Source organism: Aspergillus lucknowensis (assembly GCF_044049455.1).
Source record: "Aspergillus lucknowensis strain CBS 449.75 chromosome Unknown BJX67scaffold_8, whole genome shotgun sequence".
NCBI classification, from domain to species: domain Eukaryota; kingdom Fungi; phylum Ascomycota; class Eurotiomycetes; order Eurotiales; family Aspergillaceae; genus Aspergillus; species Aspergillus lucknowensis.
The window spans coordinates 370,904-386,101 of record NW_027263552.1 but is presented as its reverse complement, the minus strand read 5'-3'; the positions used below and the strand labels follow the sequence as shown (position 1 = coordinate 386,101).

Sequence of the window (15,198 nt, the reverse complement as noted above, 5' to 3'; positions counted from 1 at the left end):
TGGGCTTGGAGGAGCAGAAAAAAAAGTTGCGGAGCTCGACAAGATTTCCGCTCGGCGACTCTTCTTCGCACCCCACGGCCAGGCATTTCGAGAGAATCACAGGAGGTCAACTATTGAGAGATGGAAAAAGTGATTGTTGCTCAATAAGGAATTTTCCTCGACAAAATGGCGTCTTCTCTCGCCGCACAGCTGTCGCAAATTGCGGCCAACTCCACCAACCAGCTGAACCTCAAGGCCCAGAGAGTTGCGCATTCGAAATCTCTGATTTTCGACAAGAAAGTCGCAGGTTCCCAGGACTTCGACACGATATACGACATTTGCTATGACGGATTTCGTGAAATATGCCAGTTGGACGCCCGTTTTGCGCAGTTCGAGCGCTCAATCTTTAGCCACCAGAGTAAGGCGCAAGACCGAACGGAGATGACGGCAGAGCAAAATAAAGAGTTGGATGCGGTATTGGAGGCTTTTCTCGCCTTAATCGGGGGAAGATTATTGCTGAGCCCTGCCGTAAAGGCTGTGGAATGGCTCATCAGGCGCTTCCGGTACAACTACAGGACCTTAGACTTTTCTGTTCGTTGATGGCTAATCTACAAGCACGCAGTATCCACGAGTATAACACCGAGTTCACGATTCTTACATTTTTGCCCTATTATTCTACTCCCGTATTCCTGAACCTACTCGCGATCCTCCCCGAAGACCTGCCGCCGACGTTCAAAGTGCTCATTCCGTACAAAAGGAGCGCAATCAGCCCAGTCCGCCAGGCTCTTGTACAGGGCGCTATCGCAAATCAGAACGTTATCAATGCCCTTAACAATCATGTGCTTCAGGTTAGCCAACAGCGCGCCCACCACCACGCGCTGCTGTCTTTTTGGGCGGGAATAGTCACAGAGGGCGTTGCGGGAAAGCTGGATTCGTCCCGCTCTGGTGGAAGATCCGTTGAGAAGCAGAAGCACGACGATATAATACTCCAGATTCTCCCGGTCCTCAATGACGGATTAGCTATGAAGGACGTGTCGGAACTTGTGATTGGTTGCTACATGGTTTGCGTTGTGCTTGCACAAAAAGCTGAGCTTCAGGACCAAGTGCTAGACGGTCTGATGGAGGCTGTTGTCGGATCATGGACGGAAGAAACACTGAGCTCTGGGCTCATTTGTATCGCTACTTTGGCGCAACAGAAGCCTGAAGCGATATTGCCAAAGCGTGTGCTCAAGGCTCTCCTTCACTTGGAGGACCCATTGAAGCAGCTGGTTGAGATCTCAGCAGAGTACAAAACGTCCCACCTCCTTCTAGGACTTGTTGCCGGGTGCGTTAGCAACCTTTCGAGTCGGGAAACCCCCTTACGGCTGGACCTCTTGTCCTCGATGTTTGAGAGCCAGCTCCTGGGCGATATCGAAATGGCGAAAGCGATGACCTTAGTTCTCCAAGCTGCAAGCAATATAAATGGGACCGTATCTCTCGATGCTCAGACGCACCTTGCAGACCTTGTCCAGCTTTTCGCCCGATCGAACTCGCTCCAGCCCATTTTCCAGAAAGTGATCGAAGATTCCTCCGTCGACATTAGTGTGTTAGAGCACAATCTTCAAACGGCTATCGAATCCATCCCTGCGCCCAAGGCGATTGAAGACGTTGAGATGCGGGATGTAGAGACGGAGATGGAAGAGAAAGTAGCGGACGGCTTCAAGTCGGCTATTGAATCGCTTACAAAGGAAAGCCCCTATAAGGCTTCATTCCTCTCCGAAAGGTCCATTCCGGTCTTCGACCGACTTGTCCAGACTTTTGCCTTGGCCGCAGGCTCCCAAGAGAGAGTCAATTCTTTTGTCGAATTGCCTGTACTGTCCAAGCCCAATGCTGCAACTTCCCCACAGTTTCTCTCCTTTTTCATCCGTATCTTTACCGGTCCCTATCCTGCTGGCACGAAAGCAGCTGCGTTGAGAACTGTTTCCTCTGCCCTCAACTCCGCATTCTTCAACGATCTCGACCTTCAAACGCTATTACCTTTCCTGCTCAGCGCGCTTGCTGATCAATCGGAACGAGTACGCCGCGAGGCAGCCGATACCTTGGCCATTGTTGGGAAGCTCGATGGAAAGAAGAAGAGTAGTCAATCCGCCAACATCTGGGCTCGCGATTCTATCTATGGTCAGGATAAACAGTCGAAAGACATCCCCTGGCTTTCCACTCGCGACTTCCAGAAGCTTTTAGAACGTGCTTTGCTTCCTGGGTTAGAGGAATACAAGGATGACCAGGAGCACATCGGTAGAGCTCTCGAGATTGCCCTCCGCGGCTCCTCAGCATCCGATTCAGCCGCACCTGAGCTCAAGAAACCCCTACGCTTGGCATTCTTCACGTTCCTCTGTTCGCACGCTGTGCAGGTCCCGCTATATGCTCCCAAAGTGGGGTTGCTGAATCTCCTCAATCGGATTGACAAGGCTGGCGGCACAACCAGAACCAAGGAGCTTGAGCCTATCCTGAAGGCATGGCGGGGACTGGGCGACCAGGAGGTGAAGGAAATCCACGACAGGGAACATGTTCCTGTGGCTGAATTCGAGAAAGAAATACTGAAAACCGTCACGCCGAAGGAGAAGGATTCCGTGGCTTTGCTTCTATCCACCGTCAGGCCTTACTCGGCGTCGTTGAGAGCTTCTTTTGTTTCTTCTGTGTTCGGCCGCATAAGGGACATCTGGGCCAAAGTTCCAGAGGATCGAAAGATCACTGCTGCTGAGAAGCTCTTAGAGCTATCTATTCAGGATTCAGAAGCTTTACTTGTTGATTTCTGCCGGGATCTCCTCCGCAGCGTGGAGCTCCCCGGCTCTGTGCTACTCAGCTACCTCCAACAAATTCCGTCTTCGATCACAGATATTGACTCTCTCGGCCCAGCACCAAAGAGAAGACGCACCAGTCAAAATAACATGATCGCAATGACGACCAAAGATGCGGCAAAGCTTAGCAAACTGCTCGACAAGATGACCTTCATCCTCGAGCTCGTTGACAGCTCCAACCCGGAAGCTCACCCAGAACTTACGGAAGGCCTGTTCCAGGTTCTCGCCGCTCTCCACCATTTCAAGTCCCAAATCCAATCTGGTATGAGCTATCTGCTCAGCCTGACGCTCGGTAGCCTCCTTTCTATTGTTAATCGATCAAAAGGAATGACCAGGCCACTGTTTGACACGTCTGTTGTCCGCGCGGATATGGTTGTCGACTGCGTTCGCACGACGGAGAGCCCCCAGGTGCAGAACACGGCCCTTCTTTTAGTTGCTGGTCTATCTGTTATTGCTCCAGAGCTCGTCCTCCACAGTGTTATGCCGATATTCACATTCATGGGATCCAGCGTCCTAAGGAAGGATGATGATTACTCGGTTTCTGTCATCGATCAGACCATCGACCAAGTTGTTCCCGCACTCATTCAGTCGCTGCGTCATCAGAAGCGCGATGTTGTTTCAGGCACATCAGAGCTCTTGCTCAGTTTCACCGCCGCTTTTGAGCATATCCCCTCTCATCGCCGTCTACGACTGTTCCATGCTCTTATCACTAAGCTCGGAACGGAAGAGTTCCTATTTGCGGTTTTGGCTATGCTCGCGAACAGATACTCTATGGATAAGGCAGTCCTCGTTTTGATGACTGGGCTAGTTTCTGACGCCGGTGCCACAGTGGAGCTGACCGTAAGTGGGCTCCTGAATTTTGCTGAGTTTTGCTAATGATCAGTAGACGTATAGCAAATTCCTTGACTTGGTGAGCGACTCGCTCAAGTCCAAGCCCGGAATCTCACAGGTCCTCCTGGGCATCGGAAGCGACGACGGCCGCGAGCCCCCAAAAGTGGCTGTTGATCTGCTACGCGCCTTGGCCTACCTCTTCAAGCATTCTTCCCTGAAAGTCAAGATCGCTAGGTCTCCTACAACCGAGACCGGAGAAGCACCGGAACAGATTCGCGCCCTGTTCTCCAAGATTCTCGCTCAGGTTCTGGCAATCGGAGAGTCTATGCAGACAGTTAAGTCGGTCCACCAGGCGGCTGGCGATGTTCTCAACGGGCTGTTCAGCACTCTTACCACGGTTGACTTCCTCGATACGATCGAAGCCTTGCTTCAGCGGCCTGACGATGTGCTTCGCCGCAAGGTTCTCAGCCTACTTGGCGCCCGTCTGCAGCAGAACCCTGAGCGAGATGGTGAATCGCAAATGCGAATGCTTGACTTCTTGGCCGTCTTGGTTGGGATCGTGGAGTCGTCTCCGGATATTCTGCTCAAGCACGCTGCTGTGACTTGTATCGATCGTATTACAGAGAAGTACGGTAAGAAGGTGCCGTCCAAGGTCACCCATGCAGCGCAGGTGGTTTCAAGTGCTTCGTGCCTTGGCCAAGATGATGATCGTATCCGCATCAACGGTGTTTTATGTCTTGCTTCTATGATCGAGGTACTCGGGGAGGCCATCATACCAGCCCTCCCACAAGTTTTCAGCCGAACACTTTCTCTGCTTGACCTGAGCCTTGAGGATGAGAAGGTCAACGCCAGACTGCACGACGCTGTCTTCACTCTTTTCTCCGCCCTCTTCGTTCACCTGCCATACATGGTTTCCGGCTCTCACCTAGACCGTCTCCTTTTTCTTTCATTCAAGTCCGCCGTCTGTGAAGATGTCGACGATGACAACCGACAGGAGGCACTCCGCTTCATGGCCCGAAAGGTCGATATGGCTTCGACTCTTGCTTCCATCAACCGCAACTGGCAGCAAGCCGTCTCGGCTGGCCCCGCTGCCACCCGAGAGGTCCTCGAAGCGGTCAGCCTCAGTATTGAAAAGCATCCCAAGTCCGCCACAATGAAGAACCTCAGTGTCTTGACTAGCATCCTCTTCCGTGCCTTCGATCTCCGCCGGGAGCAAGTCGCTCTCGACTCCAAGTCCGTCTTCAACATCTCTGACCTCGAAGAAATCGAGGACCTCCTTAACGACGTCACGATCAAGATGATCTATAAGCTCAACGACACGACCTTCCGACCTATTTTTACACAGCTGGTGGAGTGGGCAAGTGGTCTGCCGAAGAAGGATACGCAAGGCACCTTGGCTCGTCTGACGACGTTCTACCGATTCCTCCAAGTCTTCTTCGGAACTCTCCAGGTACTTCTATCCCTAGCCCCTTAGGCTACACCCATTATTAACAATACCTCTCTCCCAGTCCATCGTAACAGGCTACGCAAGCTACATAATCGAAAGCGCAGTCTCAGTCCTCGCAACAGCGACGCCCACAAACCCAAATACCAAATCCCTCTGGCTCGCAACAATGCGCATGCTCCGCAGTGCCTTCGAGCATGACCAAGACGGTACCGCTCCCTTCCTCTCCTCCTCCCCTCAACCCAGTATGCAGACCAAACTAACACTACGGGCTCAGAATTCTGGCAATCACCATCCAACCTAACAAAAATAACCACGCCACTAATCTCCCACCTCCGCCACGCAACCTCCCCGTCAACCCTAACCACCATAACAACCGAAACGATCCCCACAATCACCGAGCTTGCCATCGCCGCCGACTCAACAGACAACCACAAGGAGCTGAACACCGCACTGATGCGGTTCCTGCGATCCGGGACCTCCGTCTCTTTCTCCGGGTCGTCGATTAACAAAGGGAATGCTCCCGCCGCTGCTGCCGGTGAAAACCCACATACGCGCATCGCTGCTCTAAAGGCGCAGCAGGCGCTCACGGAACACCTTGGCGAGGACTGGTTAGCTCTCCTGCCAGAGATGTTGCCGTATATCAGCGAGTTGATGGAGGATGAGGATGAGGGCGTTGAGAGGGAGGTGAGGGCTTGGGTTAAGCAGATTGAGAGCGTGCTGGGGGAGAGGTTGGATGATATGTTAACATAAATGCCCACCCACCTGCCTTGCTGCCTGCTTAGCATTGTCACAGGGCAAGGACAAGGGCGAGGGTTAAGGCGAAGGTAGGCGTCTGGTGTTTGTATATACTCTATGTGCATACGTATGGAAGTAAAAGTTTGTAACTGATAGAGACTCCGAGTTTCAAATCATGTCATTTATGACTTATGCGGTGCATACATCTTGTCTGTTAACCTGTATGCTGGTATTTTTATCTAGAATCTTCGTCCCCATCACATAACATAGCCCAGCTATGCAACCAAATCCGATCCGATCCGATCATCAAGGATAGATCGTTGAGATAGATAGATGAACCAACTGGAATGGAAGTCAAGCAAACCCGTTCCGCAAATTGCCGTAGCTCGACGCCGGATACTCGAGTTGGTTCTCCGACGTCTCGAGGCCACCCACTCCGCCGAGCGAATTGACAAACTACCACACCTTCATCAGTATACACCCTTCTATCATGAAGAATAGCGAAAAGCAAGAAAAAAACAAAACAGGGGAAGAAAAGGAAGGCAACTCACCGTCTCGACCAAACTCCCTCCACTGCCCACCTTCCGATCCGCACTACTCTCCCACCACATCCCACCCCCCAACCCCATAAGCGCAACATACCCCCCCTTCTTCCTCACCACAGCCGCAGAATCAAAACTCACAACCTCCCTCTTCCCCGCATCATAGCTAAAACTAGCACCCGCATCCTCCGCCTCAACAACCCGCGCCCCAGCCTTCGGAAGAACCTTGTAATCCCACACACCCACCTCCCAGCTCCCCTCACTGCCGACACTCGCAAAGGGCGCGCCGGGCCCGTCGGTGCCCACGAAGCTGCGCCCGTACAGTGGCATCCCGAGGTTTATCTTGTGCGGCGGGATCCCCGCGGACGTGTAGTGCGAGATGGCGGCGTGCGTGTTGAAGGGCGTGCTGGCCGGGTTTTGGGTCGAGGAGAAGAGGTTCGCGCTGTGGCCGGTTATTGTGTCCCAGCTGCCGCTGTAGTCGTAGGCCATGAGGTTCCAGAAGGAGAGGTAGCGGTCCATCTCTGAGAGGTGCAGGGTTGTGTATTTGCTGGGCCCTGGGCTGATTATTAGTTTTGCTTATAACTTTGTGTAGGAGGTTAGGGTTTGAGAGAGAGTGGGGTGGGGGAGGTACCGGCTGGGGAGGCGACACTGAGGAGGAAGGGTTTGCCTTTTGCGTGTGCGGCGCTGTAGCGGTCGAGTTCCTGTCTTAGGGTTCAGTATAGTAACTATTATGTCGGATAGGGAAGTGGGGAGGGATATGTACCTCTCGACTCTCACGGAGAAGGTCAACAAAGTCACTAGCTTGCCCATCGTTCTCCGGATACTACAAACACGCATAGGTCAACCTCTCTCTCCAACGAGTGAACTAGAAGGAAAAAAAAAAAAAAAAAGAAGAAACGAACCTCCCAATCAACATCCAGCCCATCCATCCCCAAATCCCCCATGAGCTTGACGGCAGACTGCGCAAAGGTCTTCCTCCCTTGCGGGCTCCCCGCCGGCTGCGGGAAGTTCTTCGAGTACGTCCAGCCACCAATGCTCAGGAGGACCTTGAGGTGGCGGTTCTTCTTCTTCAGGAGATAGAGCTGCTTCACGCATCCATAGACGTTGCTTGTGCCGGGGTCGTTCCACGAGTCGGTCGGGTAGTGCCGCTGGATGTCGGACCAGACGTCACTGAGGTAGACCTCGCCGGTTTCGGGGCGGATGTTGGCGAAGGCGTATAGAATATGGGTTAGGTGGGTGACTGGGAGGTCTTGGGGGTTGTGGTTGCGGGCGTAGATTGCCTGTGCAGGTGAATGTTAGTCAAGCTGTCTGTTGTTGTCGTGGGTTATGTTATTGAGGGGAGGGAAGGGAAAGGGGAATACCCAGTTGACGAAGTAGGCCATGGAGCGATAGTTGGCTGGACTGGGGGGATTGTCCGTGGCATTTTCGACGTCTGGGATGGTGGGATTAAGAGTTGAATTGAAGGTAGAATTCAGATTGAGATGGTAGATTGGAGGGATAACAGAGGCCTGACTGAGGCAGAGAAGAGCCAAAATAAGCGTGAGGAGCTTCATCTTGACCATGTCGGATGCGAGACAAGGTGTGAGAGGATAGCAGAATGCAGGAGAGGGAAAGACTGCTGGAGAGACAAGAGCAGGTTTTATAGTCCAGGGTCTTAATAGAGGTATATAAAACATTAAATGAAAACTTCTATTCTTGTTGAAACACAGTGAAATCAAACATGCATGTAGTAACACTTATGGTGAATATAAGATAAGGGCGTATGGGAGCCCGGTAGCCCAAGTCTCTCTTCATTCACCAACATATAAGAGAAGAGGACTCGGTATGAGAAGGACAAGTCCATTCACTGTCTACTACCGGCCAATCTCAGAAATCCCTAGTCGAAGCGCCTTGAGCTGAAACAGAGTCGAGATAGTCTCAGACGATAAAACGGTACGACAGTCGGAAGCACTTAACGAGGCACAACATTAAGCATATTATTAGGTAGCACTAACGCCAGTCTAGATCTCTATATACAACGTCTAAATATCTAACATGAGGATGAAGTCTCAGTTGAATACCTGGTATCAAATCCCAAACACATGACAAAAGCTTTTCGATCATTAAACCGGGACAATTTGAGGCCCTGGGGGAGGAGACGGGGGCGATCTGTGGAAAGCCGTGAGGTCGGAATAACCTGGGGGCGCATTTGCCTCAATAGCTGGAGGTGCCACGCCGCGGGGGGTGAAGAACTCGGCGTCAACTTCCTCCTGAGTAATCTCTTCTTCAGATTCCTCCATCGAGTCGGGATTAGATCGGGTAGAGGTCAGCTGAATTGGAAGCTTCAGAGATACTGTCGGGGTGAGAATGTTCATATTCGGAGTGTGATATGATATGCAAAGTTCCAATGTGTAAACTCGGGAGATCAAGCACGAATGGAAGGTTGGAATGAAAGCCTTGGTGGCTGGAAGCGTGACCGGAACCACCAGTGAGGCTGTGTAGTAGACATCTCCCGAGAAACAGGCAGATGGCCCGGTGATGGATTCAGCTGAAGAAGTCGACTGGAGTGAGTCGCGGCGAACAAGGCTATGGTTCGTGTGTTTAGTCCATTTTGCGGAGGCGACACACATGTTCGACAATGGCACCGCCTCGTCGTAGACTCCATCCCCTGTGAAGCCAACTCCAGAAACTGTTGAGGAGTTCGGGTAGTCCTCCCAAGGGTGAGCGGCAAAATAGGTGGAAGCGCGGAGCTTACTCCAAATGGAGCCCAGATGAGGCGGTTCTTCGTTGCTGACAGGGTCAAAGCGCAGGTGAACGGTCACAGCTGTGCTCACTGGCTCGGATGGCTTGCTGGGAGGGTTCAGCTGCAGTGGTTTGGGCTGCGATGCAGCTGCCACCAGTCGTCCCTGTCGTGGCCGCATCGTGCCACGCTTGACATCTTTCTCTCTCCGAACGCAGTATACAGGGTGGTTGTCGAGGACGGTGAGGGGAGGCTCCTCTTCAACGGCGGGGACGATGCGAATCTTCCGTTGAACAATTTTCAGGGACTTCGCGGGGCCAACAACGGGTTTCTGTAATACCTCGGCCCGGATATGGTATGTGACACGCGCCATGTCGGGCGACATGTCATCTAGTAGTGACTTCCCGTCGCTGGAGAGGATGTTATCGCCAAGCGAGGGCGGGAGGAGGGTGTGGGAACGCTCTATGTGAGTATTCTTCTTGCTGTGGCTGCAGACGTGGGGTAGAAGTCTGCGGGGGACGACAAAAGTGAACGGGAGCTCGTAGGTCCGTCCAGGCTCGACAACGCGAGGAGTGGGATAGCATGAGTCTTCGATGGGCTGGCGCAGTCTCAGGAATGTCTGAGTTGCCCCTGCGCGGCCTGGGACCGCACCGCGTTCCACAGAGACGGTCTGTGTTCCTGCAAGTTCCCCGTTAGCATTCCTCATTCCGTCATTCAATAGGGGTGCATACCCTCAAGCTTGATATCGACTTCATCAAAGCTGATGAGCTGCGCTCCCGAGATGGTGACAGTTCCTTCAATACGGTCCCCGGTTGTGTATGAGCGGAACTCGTTCCCGTCTCTCTGGCCAGTGAAGTCGATCTTGAGCTGAGGACGAGCGAAGGGAGAAAGCACATTGGTGGCCCTGCTGCCACGGGATAGTATTGAAGCGGCCATAACGTGAAAGATATGTGGATACAGAATCTCTCGCGGTGTCCCCAGGGGTGATTCAAGGCTCTTTAAGTAGTCTGTTTCCTGGAGGCGAGGAAGGCAGGAATAAAGCCCCGAAGGGATGGGTTGATAGCACACGGACGGGGTTGGACAGGGTAGACTCCGGCGGGAGTGCGAGTATAGATGGAATGCCCCGGAATTTGGCAACACAAGATGTCTTCGATTGTCAATGTTCAGCAGAATACGGAAACGACTTGAGTCCTGTGGAGAGACCTCCTCTATATAGCTCAATATACACAACAGTGAGTCACCGCTCGTCGGTTCTCCTCCTTTCTGTCTCCTGTTTGGGATGCGCCCTGGGGATGACAAAACTGGAGATGACAAATGGACCAATCGCTCGGGCCACGCCCTTGCGACGCCATTTTGAGTTGTGGAGCTGCAGAATGACGCCAGAGGAATTATCAATCAGCCTCGTATTCAGATGTCGGATCCAACCAAATTGGGCCTCATGGCATCCTCGTGTTCAAGCTTTGGAAGAGCTCCTCGGAGAATCTCTGACAAATGCACGTCCAAAACAGTCGACGTTCGCGGCATCTCAAACCGGCGCCTGGTGCGATGACGCCAACTCGAGGCACACTGAAAAGGCATTAAGCCGCGTAAGGTGAGTCGTGACAGCCCCCGTAAGGTGAGCTGACGCGAGAGCCTCTGACGGTGGATCCATGACCCCATTTATCCATCCATGGCTGGGGTCATTGCACGCCCTTCGGCGCCGCGAACCAATCTTTTGTCAACTCGATCCAACTTCCTTGGGGACCTTGTCGGCCTGGACAAGTCGGAAAATAACCGAGTGCCCTTCAGCGAACATGACAAGCTTTTATCACATCACATTACGTGAGCCTGAGGCTGTGGAGACGGTCGAAGGCACGCACGCCCTTCCAGTGACCGGCGAAAGCTCCAAATTGCCAAGAGGTTTTGACATTCTCCCCCCCCCAACCCGCCAAGGCTTCCCTGCCTCCACTCCAGTGACTCTGCCCCGGCACTTCAAGCAGCATCCAGCATCCGCGACATCGGCCTCTTTCAGGGCTTTTCGTAAGATCCTTCTGCGAACAGCATGTGCCATCCATCGTCGATTCCCGTTCGAGACCATCCCGGCTCCAGCCTGGTGACTTTGGGTGGCGCTGAACGTGCGTCGGACATCCCGCACTAAACAACCCATGCACATGGTTCTCCGGCTCCGGCGAGGAACTCGCACGCCGAAGACTACAAACCAAGTCGAAAGACACCAGATCATCATCTCCGAGTACTTCGATGGGACGACGTCTTCCTTGTGTCCCCGTTTCGTCCATATAACGCTGCTCAAGCACTATGCTCCGTCGCCCCACGCCTCACGAACGGAATGCCAACCACGGCATCGATATCAATCTTGAAACAGCCATGAAAATAAATCATTGACTCACAAAATTCCGCCCACATCGTTACGACGTACCGCGCTCAAGCTCCGCCAAATAACTACCAATTCTGCTTAGCACATCCCGTGCAAACCGATCCTCATTCGAAACCCCGAGTACTCCAACCTGCCAGTTCATGGTCATCACCATGTCGCCATCCCTCCTTGTCACGACCGAAAAGCTCAATGGACAGTTCGTCACGTTCGCTGGTTGAGAAAATACCATCCTCTCAATCCCCCATGTCTTCTCCCCGCCGTCGTCAGGTCCAAGGTCAGAAGTTGGATCTTTTGGTGATGGGTCAAACACAGCAACATTGCTAATCTCATACGACGTGTCCCGCGCCTTGCCTAGTTTCCCGATAAACCACGGACGCCACTTGTCAAGGTGTTGCACGAGACCGATGGGATGGTCGACCAACGTTCTGGCAGAATTCGCCAGGCGAGTCGTCGTCCTCCGCACTGCATCCCAGAGACCTGCGTCGTCTTTCAGGTCCCGCTTCAAGCTGTTTTCGGAAACCCGAGGTGAGTCCTCGTACATAGCGGAAACACAATTAACCATCATGTCATCCGAGTAAGCGGGAACCAAGCCCCTCAGGTTAACCACGAGCGTCCCGATGAAGTTTTCAACAGCCCTCGAAGGATCATGCACCGTGAGAGCACCACTCAAAGCCCTCACAACTAACTGGTTCAGCAACCCTGTAAATCTCGCCCCTCCCTTTGTCCTGCAAACCTGCAATACGCCATCCATCCGCTCCTTCTTCACAAGAAGTATCTCCGAGCCTGTGCGACAATTCCCGGGGTTGTAACTCATAACCCTGCCTGTCCAGGTCCGTTTCCTGGGCAGCGGCGTCTGGAAACCCAACCACCCCCTCACGAACTCAGGTACGTATGCCCCCCACAGCGTAAGGAATAGAAAAGACCACGTGATCCTCAACGTGCAAGCATCCTCCAAAGCCGGTGGAAACGGCTTCAATTCAGACACAGATGGCGGCGCGAAAATGGGATTGCAGTCGTACATGTGACGGGCTCTCCGTAAACCCTCCAGAAACGTCCGGTGGAAAGCCAACCCTGAACCACCATCCCCATGGGAGTGGGAGTATGCAAAGATAATGTAGACTCTGTTCCGACCTCCCTTCTCACTCATGCTTTCACCCTCAACTCCTTTCTCTTCACCACTCCCTTCCGAAATAGGAAGCACAACGATCTTCCACGGCGGAACGCGCTCAACGTCCTGGAAAGTCTGGTCATGCGTCCTCAACGTAACACGCTTCAACCGCTCGAGCTCTCCACCATCCGTATCCTCAGCCCTGCCCGAAAAGAGCGAGAGATCACGGGCAACCTCCACATGTCTTCTTAAATCAAGACTCACGGGTCCCACAAAAGCTGGGCTCTCACTATCCTCCCCTCGAATCCCCGTATTCAGGATCGGATGCGCAGCGACGCACCATTTCAGCGCGGGGATGTACGTGTTTATATCCGCTGTGTCGAACGTATCGGCCCCCTCTGGTGAGTCCAAGGTATACAAACCTGTCATTATAAGGGCTCCGTAGAAACCCAGTGCGTGGCGGGTTATGTAGCGACGGTCATTCTTGCCTATTTGTTTTAGCGGTAAAGAGACGAGCGGATGGGATAGAGTGAGACCTACTTGCTGCACGGAGTATCCTATTCGATTCTTGGGTGGACATGATGGATGAAGTCCAAGCTGGGGCGAGGCTGTGGCCGACTTCTTCAGAAGCAAGAGGCGAATATAGTAGACTTCAGCTTCAATGGATAACAACCCGATTTTCATATCGCCATGACACTGGCTTTCGACCTCTCTTATATCTATGAGGGAGGTACACAAATCTGAGTCGGACCTCTATTCACCCGAGCTTACGAACGGTCCTATGGAGGTGCGCCCCGAAAGAGTCTGCGCGACGCGAGCTTGCCCCTTTCAGGAGGTTTCCAAGGTTCACTTCCCATCCGAGTATAGCGTAGGAGTGACTGCCGCTTCTCAGAAAACCCTAGGGATTTAAATGGAACGTTGTCAACCGTCAACGATCTCGGTGACAGATTAATTCATTATCTGATTTTTTATATGAGGATCAGCCAGTGTTACTGCTCTGCTACCTCCTAATATTGCTTCAATTATTCCTTCATTTTACTTTACTCATTCAATTACTCGTTCCTAGTATGGTTGTTGTAAAGGTCTCTGAGAGGCTTTCTTGCAAGTATAAATATTGCTAGATAGACCTTAGTTAGCAACTCAGTCCACTTTCATCCCAATGATTGCTTACCTACGCGCTTAGTCGTCTGAATCTCCCCGTAGTTAGCTCACACCTGGCTCATAAACTGTTTATCTTTTCTCTTTCAACCCCCATTACTGATTCTGACTTATCAAGAGCAGTGTCCCTTAGGTTAACCATGGATACTGACGAGACAAGGACCCTGCGTCCGAGGGAACATGCTTCGCCAGGTCACCAACTTAACGAATTGGCAATGTAACGAGCTCTCTGTTCCTGTCAACCAGAATAACCACAAGAATCAGCCTTCACTCAAGGGGTTGACCCTTCTTAGTGGAGCGGTAAAATCCCGTCATTTATCCTCCTGCGCACATTACATGGAGGGCTGCTATTCGAGCTGCCGAAACATCGCTCAACAATATCGATGAGCCCATGCTTCTCATGCCCCGCGGACCTGGGAACCGTCGACGACTTCGCGAGATGTGGCGCCAGTCAGCTTCGAAACCAACACTGTCAACCAGAATATCTGGAGTGGTAGAATTCTGATACTTCCCTTTTATTCGCGCAGATCTTTCTCTACAAGGGGTGGACAGCAACGAGTCCGACCCTATGTGCAACCTCGAAGGGATCGACATGATATTTAGTACTCAGGCCCGTCCGTCAGCCAGAGAATATCAACTAGCATTAGCCCTCCCTGGAAGGGTTGACCCTTTTTTGTAGAATGATATACCATCAAACTTTTATTGCCGAAGGCCCGGTTCATGATCCATATCGCTCGAGCGATGGCTTGATTGCGCAGACGAATGCCAATGTGGCTTGTTGAAAGTGTCCTGTTATTTATTGAAACTATTGCTACGATTGAACCGAAAGTCCGAATGCCGAACGAGCGCGTTGGGGTATTATTCGGACTATCATCGTGTACTGATCGGCTTAGCATTCGCAGTCTTCCGCGGCCGAGACTACAAACAAATGGAGAGAATATCGAGCGGAATTATGGGGGAAAGCTTGTGGTAGAGGAGTATGGACCTGCGCGGGTTACAAGGATCATATACCACCAGGGAGCTCAGTCTGGCTCCAAGTCTGGAGAATAGCTCGAATCCCAATAATAAAGGATTCTCATCCATTCCTGATTCAATTGGAATGATTCCTTCGGTATTGATGGATAAGTCTCATCTCGCAAGCTCCGCCAAAACAGGCAAACCCGGTTGAAAATAGTCCCGATGGAATAACGTAATTCCAGGCATCACTCTTCCAGAGTATATCAAATTCGAGAAGAATGGAATATTCCAACTGATAAATTACGATCATACCCGTGGCGGGCAGGTAAAATCGTACTCAAAAATCGTTGGTGGCAAGAGAGCCTTCTTCTTGTCTCGTACAGCGGACACCTATCCCACTTGGTGAGCGGCTGGGCTGTATCCAGCTCAAGATCAACTGAGGAGGACAAAGGATCGAGCGAGGCAGGAGACTTCCTTGAGGTTTTCTTTCCTTCTCTTTTTTTTTTTTTTT

General features: G+C 52.2%; 7 protein-coding genes across 7 annotated transcripts; 3 read left to right on the top strand and 4 right to left on the bottom strand.

Annotated features, from left to right (window-relative positions):
* Window positions 1–39: 39 nt before the first annotated feature.
* Window positions 40–6,049, top strand: utp10 (snoRNA-binding rRNA-processing protein UTP10). Its single transcript, XM_071027350.1, has 5 exons — window positions 40–542; window positions 602–3,656; window positions 3,703–5,097; window positions 5,156–5,300; window positions 5,369–6,049. The coding sequence occupies exons 1-5, from the start codon at window positions 166–168 to the stop codon at window positions 5,842–5,844; spliced, it is 5,448 nt and encodes a 1,815-aa protein (XP_070888793.1). The 5' UTR covers window positions 40–165; the 3' UTR covers window positions 5,845–6,049.
* A 134-nt stretch (window positions 6,050–6,183) lies between these two features.
* BJX67DRAFT_391796 (glycoside hydrolase family 18 protein) lies at window positions 6,184–7,753 on the bottom strand (the record flags this gene model as incomplete). Its single annotated transcript, XM_071034852.1, has 6 exons — window positions 6,184–6,285; window positions 6,381–6,925; window positions 7,003–7,072; window positions 7,135–7,194; window positions 7,274–7,651; window positions 7,733–7,753. 6 exons carry the CDS (start codon window positions 7,751–7,753, stop codon window positions 6,184–6,186), a joined length of 1,176 nt encoding a protein of 391 aa, XP_070888792.1.
* Window positions 7,754–8,371: 618 nt separating this feature from the next.
* BJX67DRAFT_321759 (arrestin (or S-antigen), N-terminal domain protein) lies at window positions 8,372–10,117 on the bottom strand. The gene is made up of 2 exons (XM_071027348.1): window positions 9,822–10,117; window positions 8,372–9,768 (listed from the first exon to the last, which is right to left on the bottom strand). The coding sequence occupies exons 1-2, from the start codon at window positions 10,024–10,026 to the stop codon at window positions 8,474–8,476; spliced, it is 1,500 nt and encodes a 499-aa protein (XP_070888791.1). The 5' UTR covers window positions 10,027–10,117; the 3' UTR covers window positions 8,372–8,473.
* BJX67DRAFT_321764 (uncharacterized protein) lies at window positions 10,003–10,791 on the top strand. The gene has a single exon (XM_071027349.1). The coding sequence runs from the start codon at window positions 10,209–10,211 to the stop codon at window positions 10,683–10,685; it is 477 nt and encodes a 158-aa protein (XP_070888790.1). The 5' UTR covers window positions 10,003–10,208; the 3' UTR covers window positions 10,686–10,791.
* Window positions 10,792–11,404, bottom strand: BJX67DRAFT_321757 (uncharacterized protein). Its single transcript, XM_071027347.1, has one exon. The coding sequence runs from the start codon at window positions 11,312–11,314 to the stop codon at window positions 10,898–10,900; it is 417 nt and encodes a 138-aa protein (XP_070888789.1). The 5' UTR covers window positions 11,315–11,404; the 3' UTR covers window positions 10,792–10,897.
* BJX67DRAFT_347025 (uncharacterized protein) lies at window positions 10,857–13,273 on the bottom strand. The gene has a single exon (XM_071028489.1). The coding sequence runs from the start codon at window positions 13,254–13,256 to the stop codon at window positions 11,496–11,498; it is 1,761 nt and encodes a 586-aa protein (XP_070888788.1). The 5' UTR covers window positions 13,257–13,273; the 3' UTR covers window positions 10,857–11,495.
* Window positions 13,274–14,519: 1,246 nt separating this feature from the next.
* BJX67DRAFT_347024 (uncharacterized protein) lies at window positions 14,520–15,146 on the top strand. Its single transcript, XM_071028488.1, has one exon. It carries the CDS (start codon window positions 14,565–14,567, stop codon window positions 14,778–14,780), a length of 216 nt encoding a protein of 71 aa, XP_070888787.1. The 5' UTR covers window positions 14,520–14,564; the 3' UTR covers window positions 14,781–15,146.
* Window positions 15,147–15,198: the final 52 nt, after the last annotated feature.